The sequence below is a fragment of the Pithys albifrons genome, chromosome 3 (assembly GCF_047495875.1).
Source record: "Pithys albifrons albifrons isolate INPA30051 chromosome 3, PitAlb_v1, whole genome shotgun sequence".
NCBI classification, from domain to species: domain Eukaryota; kingdom Metazoa; phylum Chordata; class Aves; order Passeriformes; family Thamnophilidae; genus Pithys; species Pithys albifrons.
In genome coordinates, this window is record NC_092460.1 from 29343024 (window position 1) to 29362546 (window position 19523).

Here is a 19523-nt window from a genome sequence, read left to right on the forward strand (position 1 = left end):
AAATCAAGGTCTTGTGTCCAAAGATGAACAATATAAGAATGAACCAAAGACTTGCTTCACAAATAAACAAGCTGGGTAGCAAACTAATTTATGTGCAAGACTTTGACTCTACTGTAATCAGTGGCAAAACTGCCAGTAACTTCAGAGACAGAAAATTTCATTCATGTACTGTGTGAGACATCCATGGGCATGTTTAGGCTGTGGAAAAGTTCAGATACAGTCATTACTCTTATTAAAACCAATTTCTGTTTAAGACCCTTTCTTCATCAGTCTGCATTTTGCTGGAGTTTGCTAGAGTTCTGAGTATGTCTCAAAGATAAACAGACTGCCTAATTATTAGTTGGTGATGCTTGACAGAATTTCAGGGACAGGATTGTAAATGTCACACAGACAGTAAATATGTTCATATTTTGAAGTTTGGAAGTAGGCATCAGTTGCCTTCACAGTAATGAAAATATGTACATACTTTTTTATTGCTAGCAAGATCACTTTAATGAGATAATTATACAGATTTAAATCCCTATGAGGGTTAAAAAATCCTTCAAATAGACCTACACAGTTCTGTGCCCTGACTAGTTACTGTCTAAACATTCTAAAATTTGTCAGAACACTTTGCAGCACTAACACAGGGTTTTGACAATGCCAGTCTCAGAAAAGGCATTGAACAGGGAATGATTTCTTTAGTAGCATCTGATATTTCTGAAATACATGCTGTATCTGTGAAAAAGCTCTATAGAACAGATGTTACAGTTTGTACACAACACAGTCTATTACATTCCTAAGATTTTGCAAAATGCATGTGTATGAATTCATATGGATAAATGCATGATCTTCAAAACGCCAGGTTTTTAGAAGTATTTTTAACAGTATCTATACTATATGAAGTACAGAATTCCAGAAGTAGAACTGGAAAAGTTATTCATTGTATCATTTAATAATTTGCAGTTATTGTATGATAGTTACAAAGTTTTCAACTGTTAAACTTTACGGCTTGTTACATTTGTTAATTTACAGATAATATAAAAGAATTCAAAATCCAGAGGGGAAAAAAAGCACAGCAGCATAGAACTTCTCATGGTTATGAAACCAAGACACCCAAGCAGCAGACTACAGGCAGTGCTGCTAAGTAAACTGCTAGCAGGCATCCTTTCAGCTATGTCTAATTAGAATTAAGTATTGCAAGACATATGTATGCCATCAAACTACAAGAATTTTCCTTCACAAATACAAAAATGTATTAGAATTTCAGCAAGTATATCAACAAATTAACAGCTAAAGTCTAGTTCAGCTCCACAGTCAACAGTTGAAACAGCCACTAGCGGTATATGCTGTGCTTATTTTCAGAATTCTGTTGAAACACACGCAGGAACTTTTTATCTATAAAATAACCCAACTTTACAGAACTTGTTGAGGAAATAGACCAGGCAATCATAAGGTTCCTCCAACTCCTTTGTAAGTTAAAGAGACAGCCTAAGTCAACTGTTTGGTAATTTCGCTGCCAAGAAGAGGAGGGAAGATGATGACTTGGTTAATGAAGTTATCTGACGTGGCTCGGCAGACCGTACTGAAGATCACACTGCCCAGGTCACCTCAGAAATAGCGTATGGGGAGAACGATCGGAGCGGTGGAGAATGAACTCCTCTTCGTCCTCCCGGAGCAATGAGCGGCCGAGGAGCTCTGCCCGGAGCGCACCGCTGCCACCGCTGCCCGGGTGCTGTCGCGGGAAAGGGGACGGGACTCCGCCAGCCGGCACCAGCGAGCCCCGCACCGCCCCGCACCGCTCGGCCCCGCGCAGTCCCTGACCGAGGTCGCCGCCCACCGCACCGCACCGCACCGCGCCCCGACCGGAGCCGTGAGGCGGGGGAAGGAAAAGTTTCCCGGGGGATGCGAGGGCCCCCCGCCCCCCGCGCCAGGCTGTCATTGGCCGAGCCGCCTGCCGGAGCCCGGAGCCACAAAAGGCGTTGCTAAGTGGATGTTTATTTTTTTCATCCTCTTTTTATTTTTCCCCTCCCCCCCACTTTTTTTTTTGGTCCCCCCCCCCCCGTCCTTCACTACTTCTTCGGTTCACTCCCGCCGCTCCCGCCGCTCCCGCCGCCGCTCGGCCCCGCTTCGCTCCCCGCGGGAGGCAGCGCAGGTCGGGCGCGGAAACGTCCCGCGCCGGCCATGGCCTAGCGGGCTGGCGGCCGGAACAGAAGATGAGTTTCCAGGCGGAGGACGGCGTGGGCAGCCTCTGCCACAAGGCGCTGCAGATCATCTCGGAGCTGTGCTTGGGCGGGCAGGTGGAGCGGGAGAAGTGCGCTGGTATCTTCCCCCTGGAGACAGCCCGACAGGGCATCGGTGGCACAGGTACCAGCACCTGCTCCGCCGCGGCTGTCGCCGGGCTCGTCCTGCCGCCGCCGAGGGGCGGACAGCGACGGCGTGGGCGGCCGGAGAGCGCAACTTTTTCCTTCGCTTTCCCTGCGTGCGGAGGGGGCGGAAGGGGGGCAGGCACTCAGCCCGCTTTAAAATCCTCTCCCTCTCGCAGCCCGCGGAGGCTCCCGAGAAGCAGCGAGGGAAGCGCCGGGACGGTCGGGGTGGGGGACAGCGCTCGGGGGGAGGAAACGTGGGGCAGCGGGGGAGGGTGCGGACGTGGGCACAGGGAGTACTGCGCGAGCCTCGCCACGGAGACGGCCCCGTACCCCGCACCTCATTCGTTTGCCTCCCGCAACTCCCTCGTTTGCTCCCCGCAGCTCCGCGTCGCAAGGTTTTCCCCACGACCGGAGTTTCTCCTTATGCAAAGCTCAGACCCGGGCTACTGCATGTGTTTGCGGGGCCGTGCGTGCGGGGAGTGGGGCAGAGGGCTGCGTTTGATGTTCTTGCCACGGGTGGGCAGCGGTTCCGTGTGATGGGCGTGCCACGCGTGGGCTGAGCCCGCTCGCCCTGTCCCTTCTCCCCGGCCACCCATTTGCGTTTGGCGGATCGCGCTGGCGTCCCCGGCAACAGGTTGCGCTGCGGGGCGGTGGCGGGAGGACGGGCAGCCGGCACGGCCACGGGCACAGCTTAACTCGGGGCACAGCCTGGGCTCGCAGTATCCCGGTTCTGAGCGGGGTTTGGGGTACTTCACGTCCGCTCCGCTAATCGCTGAGAGCACAAGGAGAGCTGTCTGACAGCCGGTGGGAACCTGTGGAGTCAAGGACTTGTCCAGAAAAATCTGGGGAGGGTGGAAGAATGGAATTCGGGTAAATTTAAGTATTCCGAAGCCAGGGGAAATGTCAGTATCGAAACCAAGGTTTTGAGTCCTAAGAGTGGTAGTTTTGGTCCCTGATTTCAGGATTTTCTGCACCTTTTGGAACCGGCTTTGCGCTTTTTCATTATCCTGTGCAGTACTCTCTGGACACCTTGCTTTCCTTGGCACTTATTTTTAGGACAGAGCTTGAAAACTAGTCCAAGTTCTGTGTTTAATTTCTGCCGGAAGGGGTTGATGATCTCTTCTGTCTGTCCATAATTTCATATGGACAGCTTGCATTATGGCCAGAAAATGCCAAGTGTACAGTGCAAATTAAATAAATTAACAGCAGGTCATGTAAACCAGCGGGTTCTCAGCGTGTCCCCAGATGCGCTGTCGCTGCCACCGCAAAAGATTTTTTTTATTTTCTTCTTTTTCTAATACCCACAGATTTTACTGCAAATCCCGGGTGATTCGTAATATCTCAGATAAAAAAAACCTGTTGTCTGATCCTGCCCAACCCACCCCTGCCCGATCCAGCGGGTCTCGGGTCGCCGCGGGCGCCCCTTTCCCCGCTGACCCAGCCGCCGGGGCAGGGCAGGAAGGTGCGGAGGGCGAGGGGTTCGCAAGTTGCTTCCCCCAGCACGAATCGTGAATTTATTGTGCTTTGCAAATACCAGGCACTGAATATGTTGTGATTGATCATAAACTGTGTTAGTCGTCATGGTCCGAATGGTAGAAGAGTGAATGAAAATGCCATGACTCTGTGGAGCCTGGAAAACGGGGCTTTGAAAAGAGTTTAGACGATTTTTAGAGAGTGGTGTACGGGGAATCACTATTAGGTGTCATCTAAAAACAAAGCTGATGTATGATGAGGTGGAATTTGAAGGATACGCAACATTCCATGAGGTAGACCAAATAGTGCTGTTTAGAAAATATGAATCTTCAACATTTGGTTTGATATTACATTGTGTGCAAGTAACAGGAGCTTCTTTTTAAACATTTCTGGAAAGTCAACAATCTTCTTGGGTTTTCCTCTGTAAGCCCTAACTACCTTGCAATTGTTGAATTAAGAAAAAAAAATTATAATTAACAGACCAGGGGCTTGAACCACCACTAGGTCCTACATCTCAGGTGAATTTCTGTATCCCTTTTTCCTCCTTAAAAGGAAATCAGCTTTATTGACATGTACATTATATTGAGCCTTGTCTCTTTAATAATACTACTAATGAACATATATTAATACCTTCTGTCTTCAGAGGAGGAACAGACACACTGTCATTGTGGATAATTGACAATATTTTAATATGCAAACACTAGGATAGACAAGATATGAATATCGCTTGCATCAATTTTGTGAACAGAAAGATTCTAAATACAGTTTAGGTTGAGAGAAATGTTGTTATAAGGTGAGCCATGCCATTTCTCTTCTGTTCTTAAAATGTACAGAGTTCTTTATCATCTCTGTTGGTAAAGCCAATGTGGTCCTTAATGTTGAACATCCATGGTTCCTATTCATTAAAGGCAGAAATGTTAAGTGTTCTTCATCATTGTTCTGAGAATGAAGCCATAAATATTTGTGTTTGTCTGAATCTGTGCCTCATACATAGGGTAGTAGCATTTGGTGTGAGAGCCCATATCATGTAGCCATATCCTTCTGTGTCTGAGTAAATTCTGCACAGTTCTGTGTAATGCAGCTGTAACAGGATGGTAGAGAGCCTCGAGGAATGGCCAATTTAGCCCTATCAGTTTTGCTGTATATCCCAAATGTTGATGTGGGAAGTACTTTCCCAGTGTATGCCCACACTGAGTGACATGCATCATGAAACCAGGTCAGTTACTTCCTCTCTGGGCTCCAGCTATAGCAACATGTTGGGAATTAGCTCCTGCAAGAAGCACTGAAGTGTGTGGACAAAAAAGCACTGTAATAAGAAGATACTCAAATTGTAAGGAGGACTTGTACAGGGCTAACGATTGGACTTAATGATCCCTGTGGGTGCCTTCCAAATCAGCATCTTTTGTGATTCTGTGACTTTTGGAATATGTGAGGAAGATAAAAGACTCTGAGATGGTTAGTACAGAATAGTGTTTTATTATTGTATATTATTATGTTACAGAATCACAGCTAAACTTTCAATGAAAATCCAAAAAGCAAATATCCTGGAAGACAGGGTAAAGGGGAGAGAAAATAAAAATATAAAAAGTAAATAACTAATGGCTATATGAGGATAACATGTTCTCTCTTTAAATGGTGGGTTCATTCAGTTTCCCTCATCTCAAAAAGATACCTAAAAGTGTCACAAAGGTAGCATAGGTAAAAATCACTAATAATGTTTCATGGAAGGAAAGAAATCTGAACGGCACCAAGACTGACAGAGTTCAAGATGCATTTGGACAAGGCTCTCAGGATCATGACATGATTCTTTTGGATGTTCTGGCAGGAGTTGGACTTGATGATCCTTGTGGGTCCCTTCCAACTCAAGACATTCTGTGATTCTATAAATGATGAGGAGACTCATATTTGGAAAGGAAGGAAAAGTGCAAGGAGCCTTTCAGAAGTAGAAGAGTAGATGGTGAAAAGAAAAACAGATTAATTCTATTTAATACAGGAATAAAAACATGTTCTGTAAGTTGAAAATATTTTAAAATGCAACTAGAACTGCATTGGTGTAGCTATGGTAGTGAGTGTGTTGGTTGCTTTCTGTTCAGCTACACCTTGAAAAGCAGCCAGGTTTCTCAAAGGAATCAGCTACTTGAGGCAGAGGATGCACCACCCAGTCACAGGCTGAAAGCAAAATATGAGATAATATTGACCCTGTGACCCAAGAAATTTCACAGGGAAGCAGAGTGACTGGGAACTGATTTTTTTGACAGTGTAGGTATCTAGATGGGAGAAAAAAGCATAAAAATGGTAAGAGAATCAAACAAGAGGAAGTCAGCAACACAATCAGAACAAAAAATGGTGAGTATGGCTCTGGGAAAGCAGAGTATAACAAAATGAAGCAAAAAAGCAGAAAGGAGAGATACTCAGGTTTGCTGCCAACCAGAGAAATAAGAGTTTGTAGATTCTTTGTGAGCAAACAGGATTACATCAAAGAAATGACTGATTATTCAGTAGGATTTTTTCTCTTAATGACAGCACCATCACCTTAGGACCCTCAATTACTGCTCAGGTCAGGAAAAGGTAATCATATTTAGTGTAATGGATAATTAATCTATAAAACTCACAGCAAAGAATCTTAGTGAGATGAATTATTTTGTAAATTTCCAGAAACTTTAGACAATTAGTGAAGATAGACATCTGTTGTTATATTTTCTGCCCTGGTAATTACAAGAGCTATTCATTCTCTCATCTCAGGGGAAAAATAAAAAGATTAGGAAGTTGTTTATGTTTATAGTACCTTTATATTATTAGATTACTATGTGAACTTTCTTCTGAAAGTTACAACATTTTTGGAAAATGCTCAATGACATGTGCAGCTGTTTGTTGTTTTTTTACTGCTCCAGTACATTTGGACAAAACGATTAAGATGTCAATTGTAAGAGTTCAGGTGGAAAATAAATTGGAGCTGGATGTGCAGGATTGCACCCAATAAAATTTATATCTGAACCTCCTAAATTCTTTTCTCTATAAGTGTCCAAAATTCATATATGCAGTGTGTTTATACCTGTATTTTGACTCGAGATACCTGACTAAAAAAGGACTCTAATTCATTTTTTCCAGTCAGGCATCCCTCCTCATTTTCAATGGAATGAGCACATCAAAGGTTCCAGTTGTAAGCATTTCTGAAGATTAAGCCAGTTGTATACAGCATAATGTGAGAAATGTGGGCATTCTGCTCTAGGGAAATATGTTTAAAATTCATTTTATGTCCCCTGCAAATGGTGGGTACTTTCTGCTGTCTTTGCCTTTTTTTAGGCCTGCTGGTCATGCAAAACTTTACTGTCTCATTATCAGTTCTCATGGGTGACCAATGTTTATTGTAGAGCTGGGAACCCAGCTGCTTCCCTGCCAGAATGGAATATTTTAGCCCACTAGAGTGGGTAGAGACTATCTAGAGAGTGATGTTCAGTCTTGCTCTTTTGCTTTAGCCCACTAAAGTGGGTAGAGACCATCTAGAGGGTGATGTTCACTTCTGCTCTTTTGTTTGTCAGACAATTGGTTTTTTAAAATTGATCATGCAAAGAGCACCAGCCTCTACAGGATAATTTCTTATTCATCTTAATATTCTACTCACAGTTATTTTATTAACATTTAGATTTAATTTACCAAGTTTTCAATCCTAACCCTGATTAACAGTTTACTACAGAAATTTAGAGGGAGTAAGAAAACACTCGAGCCTCCTGCACATGGCCATTCTGTAATGTAATCTCATTCTTCCATGAAGAGCAATGACTTGGATCTTCCTGCTGTATGTACCTAGTATGAGTTTCCCATTGGCTGTCAGATGCTTTCCCGACACCCCTCAACCTTCTGGATGGAATCTGATGGCTTACATTTAGTCCTGGTTCCTTTAAACATGCATGTGCTCATCCACAGAGTACATACACATACACAGAGTTTAAGCTGAAGGTATGCTTATGCTGCCTGGATATATTTAGGGAAGGGGGAATAACAAATTTGTCTTCTAGAGTACTTCTGAGTTCTTAACTGTGCCAAAGTAATCATGAAGGGGACAAGAAATGGCTTCGACGAATGTGAAGACACTGCAATCAGTGTAGGACTGTCATACAGGAAAGGAATATTTTTCTTCATGAGAAAGTAGCTGCTGTGTGGCACAATTGGGCATTCTGTTACAGAGAAATGAAACTGAGCATCTCTGCTACAGGAAGATGTGATAAAATTAAGTAATAAACATTTTAACAGTTAACAGACTGATCCAATGATTTATCAGACAGTTCATCACCTTGTTAAAATGAATGCCAGAGAAACATGACCTGGTGGGGAAAAAGTGCAGGGCTACTGAAAAATAGAACTTATTAAGTCAGTGTTAACAAGCTGTGAAAATCACAAATGCATCTAATTCAGCAGCATAAAGGCAAAACAGAGGGGTAAACATATCACTGAGGCCAGATTTATTTACGACAAATGTGAAGGCAGTCACAACAATGCAGAAGTGCTCAGCAAGCAGACAGCAGCAATGCACAGTAAAAACAAGAGGTTTATAAAAGAATCTTCCTCTATACTCATCTTGTAAAGAAATACAAAGATGCAGAAACATTTATAGTACCTGGAAGACAAATCTGTAATGATAAAGAACTAGTGTTTTCCTGTGTCTTGTCATATGTGTGAGATGTTTGTTATATAATGCTGAGTAAGAATAAACATAACCATGACAATTCAAAAATTACACTGAAGCTGTGTGAATCTCATTACAGATGTGGCATGATTATGATGAATGACAGTCCAGTGAGTTTATGACGCATTTTAGTTTCCTTTTCACATCTGAAAGATGATAATGAGGGTTTCTTGAAGGCACAAAGGCATCCTCACAAGTGTGACAGCAGCATGGGACCAAGCCCAAGCTGGGTTTTGGAGTTTTTTGTTTAATGGAAAGCTAAATGGACAGATGTGGGTCGAGCAGAGAGTTCTCTCCTATTAAGTGAGAGTCAACAAGTAGAAAAGTAGATAGGCCAGAAAAAGCCTTGGAAGTGAAGACCGATAGTTTACATTTGGTGTGTTGCAGATGAGAGGGCAATGTACAAGGTCTTTTTCTTCCTACACTGCAGGCAAAAAAACATGACCCAGTTAGGCAAAAGTGAGAGCCATCTTCTGTAGTATAACTTAGATAAATTGGTGTTGGCAAAAACTAAAAATTCTTTGTGATGCAATCATGTAGTAAATCACAGTGATACCTGACTTGAGTTGGTTCCCTTACTGTCAGGAAATACGCTACTGTAGAACTCTGTTAGCACTAAGAAGTGACATATCAGCAGGTAGATGGTGATGGTTGTGTTGAGCAAATTAAGACACCAGAATGAATTAACAGCCTAGGAGGGAACACATTCTCAGTAGGGCCAGAGTAAAAAGAATTGAGGAAGATCTTCAAAGTATGCTTTTCCAATGGAGCAGAAGAGGAGGTCACATCTACATTATTTTTGTCATTTGAAGTATATGTTGTGTGTTCTGACAGGCTCAGTTTATGAGAAAAAATACAAGACTGAACCTGCCACTTTCTGAGGTATAATAAGCATCATATCCCCATCTGAAGGGGTTTGGATCGGACAGACATAGTCATGGAAGATCTGCTAATGCAGAGTGAAAATGAACACCAGCAAACTTCTACATGCTTAAAAATTCCCCAAGGAAAATAGAACAACAGAAATGATGGGTTGGACCACCGACTAGTTCATATACATGGGATAAGGGAGATTTATTGTCCCTAGACCTTTAATATTTATAAGGCTCTTGCCTCCCTTCAAATCCTAAAAAACCAGAGACATTCATTTATCTGATTGAGCTGACTTGTGATATTACAGACACAAGAGTTCCCTTACCTGAGGAAGTGTTCATCATACTTATGAACAAGAGAACAAGTTCAAAGAAAAATATGTTTGAAAAAAGTTTACAGATATTGTACTTTATGTATCTTTGTCAGATACAGGCAAAACAGTTGGTCAAAAGAGATTATAGCCCCCACTTTTTTTCCAGGTGTCCTTTTTCCCCCTGTTCCTTTGCTGGCAAGAACACATTCTTTCTAGTGTGGTTCTCATCAGACTTGTGCCTGATGGGCAGCTACATCACAACACTATGTGGTCTCTCTCTCTTAATCACGGATTTGTGGTGTATGTTTTTGTAGACTTAAGCCTCAAGAGGCATATGTTGGCTGAGCACTGTCTAAAATGTAAGTGACCTTAATTTTTTTTTTATATGAAAATCTGCCAATGTGCATGTTTGCAAATGGATTCATGGGCAGAATTTTTCTGAGTCAAGTTCCAAACAATAATTTTTAGAAGCCATAGTATAGAAACCATTGTTCAAAACATTACCTATCATCCAGAAGAAAAAAAAAAACAAACAAAAAATTGGAATATTTCTGAAGTGCTTGTATAAAAACCAAAAGAGTGTCTATGAAGAAGCCTTTTATGATAGAAATGTATCTGAGGATATTGATAAAAATTCTGAGGAGAGATTTTGAGGCTTCTCAAATAGACATGCCTTTCTCAAATGAGAAACATAAAATTGTCTAATGTTCTGTGTCTTGCAAGAGTAGTTTTAAATATGAAACCATGAACAGGCTACTTTCAGTTATGAAATTTTATCAAGACCATTAAGATGAGGTTAAGGACAGAAGTCAGTAAAGGAAGTTTACCAGGAGTGAAATGGTAACCCGCTGAAGTAACTTGAAAATCTTCCACTGATCAGAAGGGGGTGTTGCAAGAAGAAAGATTTTCTTCACATTCCTGAGTATATCCAACGTGAGAACAACAGTGAGAAAAGCATAATTGTTTTCATCTGGAGATGAATACTCAGAAAAATGTCCTGTTCTGTGCAAATCTGTACCAGTGAAGAGAAGCTGCAATTACCAGTTCAGAAAAAGAGTTGTCAAACAACTGCTTCTTGTTTGAGACAGTATTCTTTTTAGCAGAGACCAGTGAGAACATTGTTCACAATGTTGACAGTTATTGCTGTGGCAGCAGAATGCCCACGAAAACTTAGGCAGTATTTGAATTTGTCACCAATTCTACATCTCTAAATAATACTTTACATATGAAGTGCAACCCTTATCTGAGGACACACCTATCCTTCAGTACCCATTTTAGTTCCTAACCAGGTATCTGTGGCAGGGATGTGAAGAAACTCCTGGTCTGCAGAACTCTCTTAATGTTTCATATTCTTTAAACATTCCATAAAAAGGTAATGTGAGAGACAAATCCAGTCTAACATACAAAAGCTTTGGTATGCTCCATTTGACTGCTCTTCAGAGGATTTTAGTCTTCATGTAAGGACAAATCTCTTGTAATTGCTCAATTGAGTTACTGACAGATGTAAGGAAATTAAGCAATATGCTTTTTATGTCAATTTATATGGCATACTGATTCTTTTTAGCAATTGTGGATGTAAATGTAATAAATACTTCCTTGTAGTGAACTACTTTTTGGTTTTTTTTTTTTGCAAGTAAAATATTTCATGTTTCTGTTTAAGTATCTGTTGCATTATGAAGTACAATATGTGAGGCTTTCTAGTTTATGAACAAAATAGCAAAAATGGAGACTACACCTGTCTGTAGAATTAGCTCTTTACTCTTCAGATTTCAGATGTTTCATGTGATTATTTTAGGACCATAAAACATATTTTCTGTAAAGATTTTGGGAGCAGTTTTGAATTTGAAACAGTTCAGTAGAAATATACAAAAACAGCTTAGAGAAAGTTGAAGTGCAGGAGTAGGTGTTGAAAGGAGACACCAAGTTATTTGAAGGCTTGAAAAATGTCTTGCAGTAAAAAACTTAAATTAGAATTGGCTAGAAATGCTTTGATGGAATGTTTTCCAGCTGATAGTATCTATTCATCAAATTGAAACTCTGCTGGAAGGGATCAATTTTCATATTTCTGGTTTTGAAGTGTTTTCAGCAGTTTCAAAGTTGTTAAAACATCCTGCTTCAATATTTTCTAAATGATAAAACCCTACAGTTTTCATTTCTAAAAGTCTTCCTCTCAAAATGTAACCTAATTGTGCCAACCATCTCTAAATTTAGCTGGAAATATTGCAAATTACCCAAAATTTAATTGCTTTTTATTTCTTTGTTTGTTTTTTTTGTTTTGTTTTTGTTTGTTGGTTTTTTCTGCTTTTGGGGGGTGGGGAGAGGAGTGGTGGGACTGGAGGGGTTTTTTATTTTTATTTCCCGTTGATTGCCAGCATTTTCGAGAGTTCTACTTTTTGTCACTTTGAGGATGAAAAAAAATTTGGCCAGCCTGCCTGAAAATTCAGCTGGTTCAGTTTATCAAAAAAGTTCCTTCAGTGGGGCATACCTCTGTACTAATAGATTCAGTTGACTTTTTGTCATGTAATGGGTTTGTGTGGACAGGTTTTGGTCATGGGGGATCACAGAGCAGCTTCTGTGAGAAGCTACTACAATTTTGCCCTATATCTGATAAAGCCAACCCCAACCACTCAGGATGGACCTGCCACTGATCAAGGCTGAGTCCACCAGTAACAGTGGTAGCACCTCTGGGATAACATTTTTAAGAAGAGGGCAAAAATCTGCTGTGCAACAGCAGCTGGAAGAGGGGAGTGAGAATATGGGAGCAGAACAACTCTGCAGACATGGAGGTCAGTGAGGGGGAGGAGGAGGAGATGAGGGAGCTCTACCCCTATACCCTGGGGAGCAGATATCCTGGAGGACTCTGTGCCAGAGCAGGTGAATTCATGAAGGAGGCTGTGACCCTGGAGGAAGCCCATGCTGGCGCAGTCTCCTGGCACCACCTGTGAATCTACGGAGAGAGAGAGAGAGAAGCCCATGCTGGAGCAGGTTTGCTGTGACCCCATGGTCAGTCTTCTTCCAAAGGTCTATACCCAGTGGAGGGATCCCACACTGGAGCAGTGTGTGGGAAGGACTCACCCTTTGAGGAGTTTGTGGAGGTCTGTCTCATGTGAGAGGGACAGCACACTGGAGAAGAGGAGCAGTGGAAGAGTGTGATGAGTCCTGCCACTGCAGAGGAAGGAGCAGCAGACACAACATGTAATGAACTGACTGCAGCCCCATTCCCTGTCCCCCTGTGCTGCTGGCAGGAGGAGGCAGAGAAATCAAGAGTGAAGTTGAGCCTGGAATGAAGGGAGGAGTGGGGGAAAATGTTCTATGATTTGGTTTTATTTGTCATCACTGTACTCTGATTTGAGTGGTAATAATTTCCCCAAGTTGAGTCTTTTTTGCCCACGACAGTAATTGCTGAGTGATCTCTCCCTGTCCTTATCTCAATGCATAAGATTTTTGTTATACTTTCTTTAATCTGTCCATCTGAGGAGGGGAGTGATAGACCTGCTTCAATGGGCATCTGGCACCCATCAGTCAACCCACTACAGACTGTTCCCTGACACTGAGGTCAACTCACTGCAAGAGCCTCTGTCCATGCTATTACTGTCTGTCCTCTGCTGTAACAGAAGGGCCAAATGCAAACTACGTACTAAGAATGATCATTGTCCCATTCTAATTCTTTATCAGAGTAAATAGTAGGTGAAACCAAATAGCCTAATAATCCCTACTGAGGATAAATTATCTAGAGAAATCATACGTAAAAGTATCATTTGCTTCTTGTGTTACATTATTATTAGATGTAATTATGCATCCACTCATTGTATGGAAGTATCTTTGATCCAAAATTTGCTATGTGAATTTCTTACTAAGGTGACATGCTTATTCCAAGGGCTACATTTTGACATTTACCTGCAGGTAGAAAAGGGAGGCACCTTTCTCAGGTCTGGCAGGAAATGGTCAAAGAGACAAACTTCTGTTCAGGGCAGGGCAGCAGCTTGTGCCAAACTCCCTAAATCCAGAACCACATCTGCCAGTTACCCCATGACACTGGGCCCAGGACACACATGAAGTAAGTTTGAACAGAACTGTATCTTTCAAATCTCCAGGCTATGACATTTTCTATATGTTTTTGCTTTTCTCATGCATTTTCATGACGAATAGGCCTTAAGTTCAGTATTTGTTGCTGAGAGATGTATCTGGATATTATATATTAATAAAGAAAAACAATCCCAAATTTTCTACTTCATCTTTCTAGCTTTCATCTTTCTACACCTTCCTGCTTTGCATCTTTCTATCTTCACTCTCAAACAGACTGGTGAGGTATATAGAGTTCTGTGGAAATAATACATACCTTTTTCTTACTGTGAAAATGTAGCAAAAACGCTCAAACTCTCTGCACTTTTCCACTGATTCAGTTTAGCAGCCTGTAGCCTGGAGTTACAAAGTATTAGCTCTTAAACTGTCAAAATTTGTTTTAACTAGCAGAAGCTGCCATTACTTGAGGGATATTTAAACATGGTTTAGTGAATGCTTTTAAAGTATGCAAATGGCTCTTTTGAAAAGGAAAGGGATATTTTAGTTATAGTATTATATGAAACTGGAAAAATCAAAATGAAACCTGTCACATAGAATAAAAACCACTAATTAGGGATCAACTGGCAATGCTGGTGATCCACCACCTCCTAAAATAAGTGTGTTCATAGAATTTTGCTGATACAAAATCTGTTTTCCTATGTTGGCCTGGCTATTGTATATGATAAGCAATATTGTCAGCAAAAGTCAAATGCAGGGCAGGAGAGGTAGCTAAATGTACAGTTTGATCTTAGTACAACTCAGGTATTTGGACAGTACTCTCTGAAGTCAGCTGCGTTTTCATAGCAGAATTTTAGATACTCATGTATATGTGCTATCTTAGTTTAACACAATCTTGGTCTGGAGCTGAAGATTTAACCATAAAAATTTCTTATTTATGTCAAAAATTATCCTGTTCCTATTAATGCCACTTAAATATTAGGTTTTAAAATGCCCTGAAGCAGTTGTCATAGAGAGTCAAAAGTTTGGTGAGTCCTGAAAAAATCTATCTTATCAGCCTGGCAGTTTAAATCTGGTCCATCTTCATGGGCACTGATAGAAAATGTTGAAGGTGATTTACACTTTTCATCCAGGTCTGTTCTTGATGTTGTGTTCTAAAGGACTAAGCATCCACAACCTTTCACTGAAGTTAAAGTTGTTGATGTTTCAGGAGCTTTCCGTCCTTCACCCTAAGTCAGTAAGCAAAGGGACGTGTAGATAATTTGTAAGAACAAGGCTGTCTATTATAGGTGTTTATTATTAAATTTGGAAATTTAACTATGGGAACAGAATCTCATGTGTTTGCTTTAAATCTTAGTGAGGACATCTGTTGTTTGATTATAACTTTGCTTTAGTTCTAGTTAATATTTCTTTTACCTACTGATTTTTAAATCCTTGGCAACTAATGTCTTATTTTGGGGATCATTTCAGTAGTCTTTTACTTCCTGAGAAGTATGTCAGAGTGCATAGATACTGGTCCTTGGACTGAACAACAATTAATGAAGTGTCTGTGAAGCAGATATTAGAAAATAATAACATTCTAAAGGCATGGGCTTAGATCCCCAAAAGGAAAAATAAAAATAACAACCTTAAATAACACTTCAAAATTCTACACAAAAATAATTATGAAGATATTTCTATGTCCTTGCCTGGGTAATTTTTGATTTCTTTTCTCTTCATGTTTGTCTGTCATGATGATTTTTGTTTCTAATTCTTCGCAGACATCTCAGTCAGTCTGTTAGCAGTAGTTGTCAGCTTCTGTGGGCTCGCCTTGCTGGTCGTCTCGCTTTTTGTCTTTTGGAAGTTATGTTGGCCCTGTTGGAGGAGCAAGCCTCTCATTTCCAATGCCAGTAATGTCCCTCAGAGCAACTCCAGTGCTCCTACAGAGGTTTTGGAGTCCAGTGAGAAAAAAGAAGTTAAAGAAAATGGGAAGCCTACAACAAAGGCACTTGAAGCTGCGCTGAAAATTAGCCATACTTCACCAGATATACCAGCAGAGGTCCAGAACGCACTGAAAGAGCATCTGATCAGACATGCGCGCATGCAGAGACAGATCACTGAGCCCACATCGTCCTCAAGGTAAGTTAGAGGTACTCATGTTTGTAGCACCTTTCCTAGGAACAGGTAGAGCAGGACTTCTCTGCTGCAAGTTTCCAGGATCCTGGATTATTCACAGGTTTCTTTGCAGTTATGTGTGAAACTGCAGTCACGTGAAGGTCTCAGTATTCTTCGATCAGAATGTTCTGAAACATATAGTGTACCTTTACTAACACAGTTATTTTAACATATGAAAACAAAATCTACTACTTTTACTACTTTGCTAATATATATATGTGTTGCTATTTTAAGCATTTCCCTTTTGGATTTTGATTCTAGGAAAAGTGACTTCAGTGTTATTTTTTAAAGTACTACAAATGTAGCTTTTGACAGAGATGTTTTTATAGCTATATCTGTTGCTTTTGCAGAAGAAACTTTCCCTCTTCAATAAATAAATTATAGATTCATTGTTGATGGCACATTTCTCTTAAGACATGATTTGCCAATTATGGTGTCTATTAGGTATTGATCTTAAAACAATACAGATTCTATACAGGTCTTTAAATAAATGACATGCACACAGCACTCCTGAAATGGTTTCTTTTGTATTGATGTGGAGGAAACAATCTTTTATTTTTTATTATGTACCACTTCATATTGGAAAGTAGTGCAGACATGTGCAGGGACCTATAGTTTCAAATGGGATTTTCTTCAAATACTGTCAGCAAATTTAATACATGGAATACAAGCAGTGAGGTGCAAAGATCCCTTTCTACAATAAAAAAGGGAAAGTTTTATAAACAGAGAGTGGGGAAATTACACCTAGAGGAGGCACCTGAAGTACTGTGTAATGCCATAACTTAGAACACTATACAGAAAGTAGCTTTCTCTCAATAAACTATTTGCTAAGGAAACACATGCTAACAAAACAAAACAAACAAACAAACAAACAAACAAAACCCCAAACCAACCAACCAACCAAAAAAGGCTCACATTCACAATAATCATTAGAAACACGAGACTGGAGAAGACACATGCTTTACTTTTAGTGGCACATCCTTTGTTGGCCTTCTGTGTCCCCAAGACAGTGTTTTGCCAGTTCAGTGTGCTCATTTTTGTGGTGAGTGCTCAAGTGCTTTTTCCCAGCTATTCAAGCATCATGAAACAGCCAACAGGCAGCCACAGGAGGCTCCCAAAAATGAGAGCACTCCAGCCAGGGGAGGTCTGTCTGACTTTAGCAGCTGAAGCATCTCCTGAATTATCAGGCCATACAGCTGGCTTTAAGCCACATTGCCCTGGTTGTGCCTGTCTCCTGTATCTGTCTGCTCAGAGAGGGGACACAGCATCCAAGCCACTCTGAGGAACATTTCCCACAGTCCTGGGATGACAATTTTGAAATTTTAAGTGTTGTACTAAACACAGAGGGACCAAAATTGGCACAGTGTAGCATGACAAGGCTGTTACCCAATTCATTATTAGCTAATTAGATAGTAATTGGAAGAGTTTTATCCATCGTGTACCAACAGGTAAATCCAGGTAATCAGAATATCTGACTTCATGAACAGACAGAAGAAATAGCTGGCTGGCAAATGGATTTGAGTAGTCCCTGTGGTACTATAGGGGAAGAAAGAAGTTCCAGGAACATGAGCTAGAGCTACTTCAGGGTGTAAAAATATTCTCACAGACCTCTAGAGTGATTTGGGCTGGGATCTAAATGCCTATAAAATATCTGTGAAGCCAAGAACAGCATTATAAAACTGAAACCTGTTATCAATCCTACTCTCTGTATATGTTTGTAACCTTGTAAGGGAGTTTTCTTTTTGTCCTGTCTAGATCAGAGTTAAATCTCTACTGAAAGGGTCGGTTCCTTTGCTTTGAGTAAACCTGGATTGTCCCACCACAGCCACTTAATAGCAAGGTGTTTGGACACATCACCTTCTTTTACAGTTTGCTGAAAAATTCTGCATCTTTGCTACTAAACATGTTTAGAATTAGAAGTGTTTTCAAAATTACCCAGAAATGGTAATCTCTGTGTTTGTAAATGCCTTTTATCTATATCCCTGACTGCCTTAAGAGACTCTTAACTTTCTGACAACTGATACTAATTATTGCTGCCAAGAATATCATATATGAGAAGAAGGCTGGGCATTTAGACCAACTTTGTGCGTTGCTCCTAATTGTGATTTAGCACCAGCTGGCAACTATGACTCTGTTCTTCACTGGGGGCCTCTAAATACAGGGGAGCCATAAGGAGGTGCAAAGATAGCACCACTTCTCTTGCACTGTCTTCAGTGCAGCACAGTTTTGTTGCCCTCAGGAGTCCTGAGTGATTCAAATGAACCATCTCCTAAATGTATTCTATTGACAAAGAATAAAAGAGAAATGTTTGCTGTCTGGATTGTCTCCTCTACCCTGATCTCACCTCAGCAGGGGCAAATAAAAGGATTGTAACCAGTTCTATGACAGGTTCGTACAGCCATCAGCTCTTACTAAAATAAATGCAATCATATTAAGTCATTGTAATGGAAGAGTAAGGATTTTAATAAGCCATTGAGAACAACGATAAAATCCTGATCACATTTTTTAGACTGTACATCTAACATAGAAACATATTAGTGTAAGAAAATGATACATTTCTACTTAGTTAGAACTATGACATTTTTATAATTCCTGATAACATAAAAAGACCTGCCTCTTAAAAACTCTTCAGTGCTTGCTTCAATTAACCAGTATACTATGATAGAAGAACTACAGCAGTGGTGTTCAGTCATAAATATTTTTGCTCTGTGTTACTGAGAACCACTGTTTACAGTACTTTGTGAAAGTATTCTATAATACAGGTTTTACTTCTTCAAACATTCACCTGTATTTTTGCTCTCTGGCATTAGCATAGTATGTTGAATCAGTCTGTTTCTAAGAGGCACAAAGACAAAAGTGAGGTGCTTGGAAATGTTAACGTTAAAGAAAAACAAGCCTATCTGTTGACTTTATTGTTTGTAAGGAGGAGACAGCAGCTTCTGTTCTGTCTAATACCACAAGTGATCCTGTTCTTTTCTGGATTTGGTCCAAAAGATTGGTCTAATGCCACCTAGGAAAGCTATACCAGTCACCCCTCATAAATCTCATGTCATAAATCAGCATCCTATTCCTCTTTTTAATCATACATATGGCATCTTACTGAGTTAGAAATCAGCTTCATACTATGATTATTCCTATGTAAGCACACTTTTATATTAGAGATTTACATACAGATTTACTGTCATCCAAAATGCATTTATTCTAAGCTGAGGAAACAAGTCTATAGGAGTGCTGCATGTAAGAGTCAGTAGAGGTTGAAGTACCTGGATTTGCACATGTTAGTAGCTTTGTCACATTTTCACAACCTGGTAGTCTGACTTCCTTGTACGTTATTATCACAGTCATTAATCCCTTTGTTATTGCAGAACAAAGGAAGATAAATACATTGCCATGGAAACTATGAAACATCTTAATAATTAACAGACCAATTAGCTGTCTTGGTGAAATGCTGTGACTCAGAACAGATACTTGGCACTATGTAATTAGGACTGTAGTTTACTAGAGCAAAAGTGCTGCTGTTTCCCACAGGGTACAGCCATACAGCTGTAGTGTTTTACAGCAATGACTACATTAACTACAGGATGTGATGTGCATAAAGTCAAAAAAATTTGAAAAGTTGGTACCTTAGAAATCATTTATTTGGTATCTTATATATTAC

General features: G+C 40.6%; 1 protein-coding gene across 1 annotated transcript in view; it reads left to right on the forward strand.

Annotated features, from left to right (window-relative positions):
- The first annotated feature begins 2105 nt into the window (after positions 1–2105).
- Positions 2106–19523, forward strand: part of SYT10 (synaptotagmin 10) — a 34099-nt gene continuing 16681 nt past the window's right edge. Inside the window, exons 1-2 of the mRNA XM_071549761.1 lie at positions 2106–2346; positions 15472–15829. Of these exons, the coding sequence (XP_071405862.1) occupies positions 2196–2346; positions 15472–15829 (509 nt within the window). The 5' untranslated portion in view covers positions 2106–2195. The remainder of the gene's footprint in view (positions 2347–15471; positions 15830–19523) is intronic.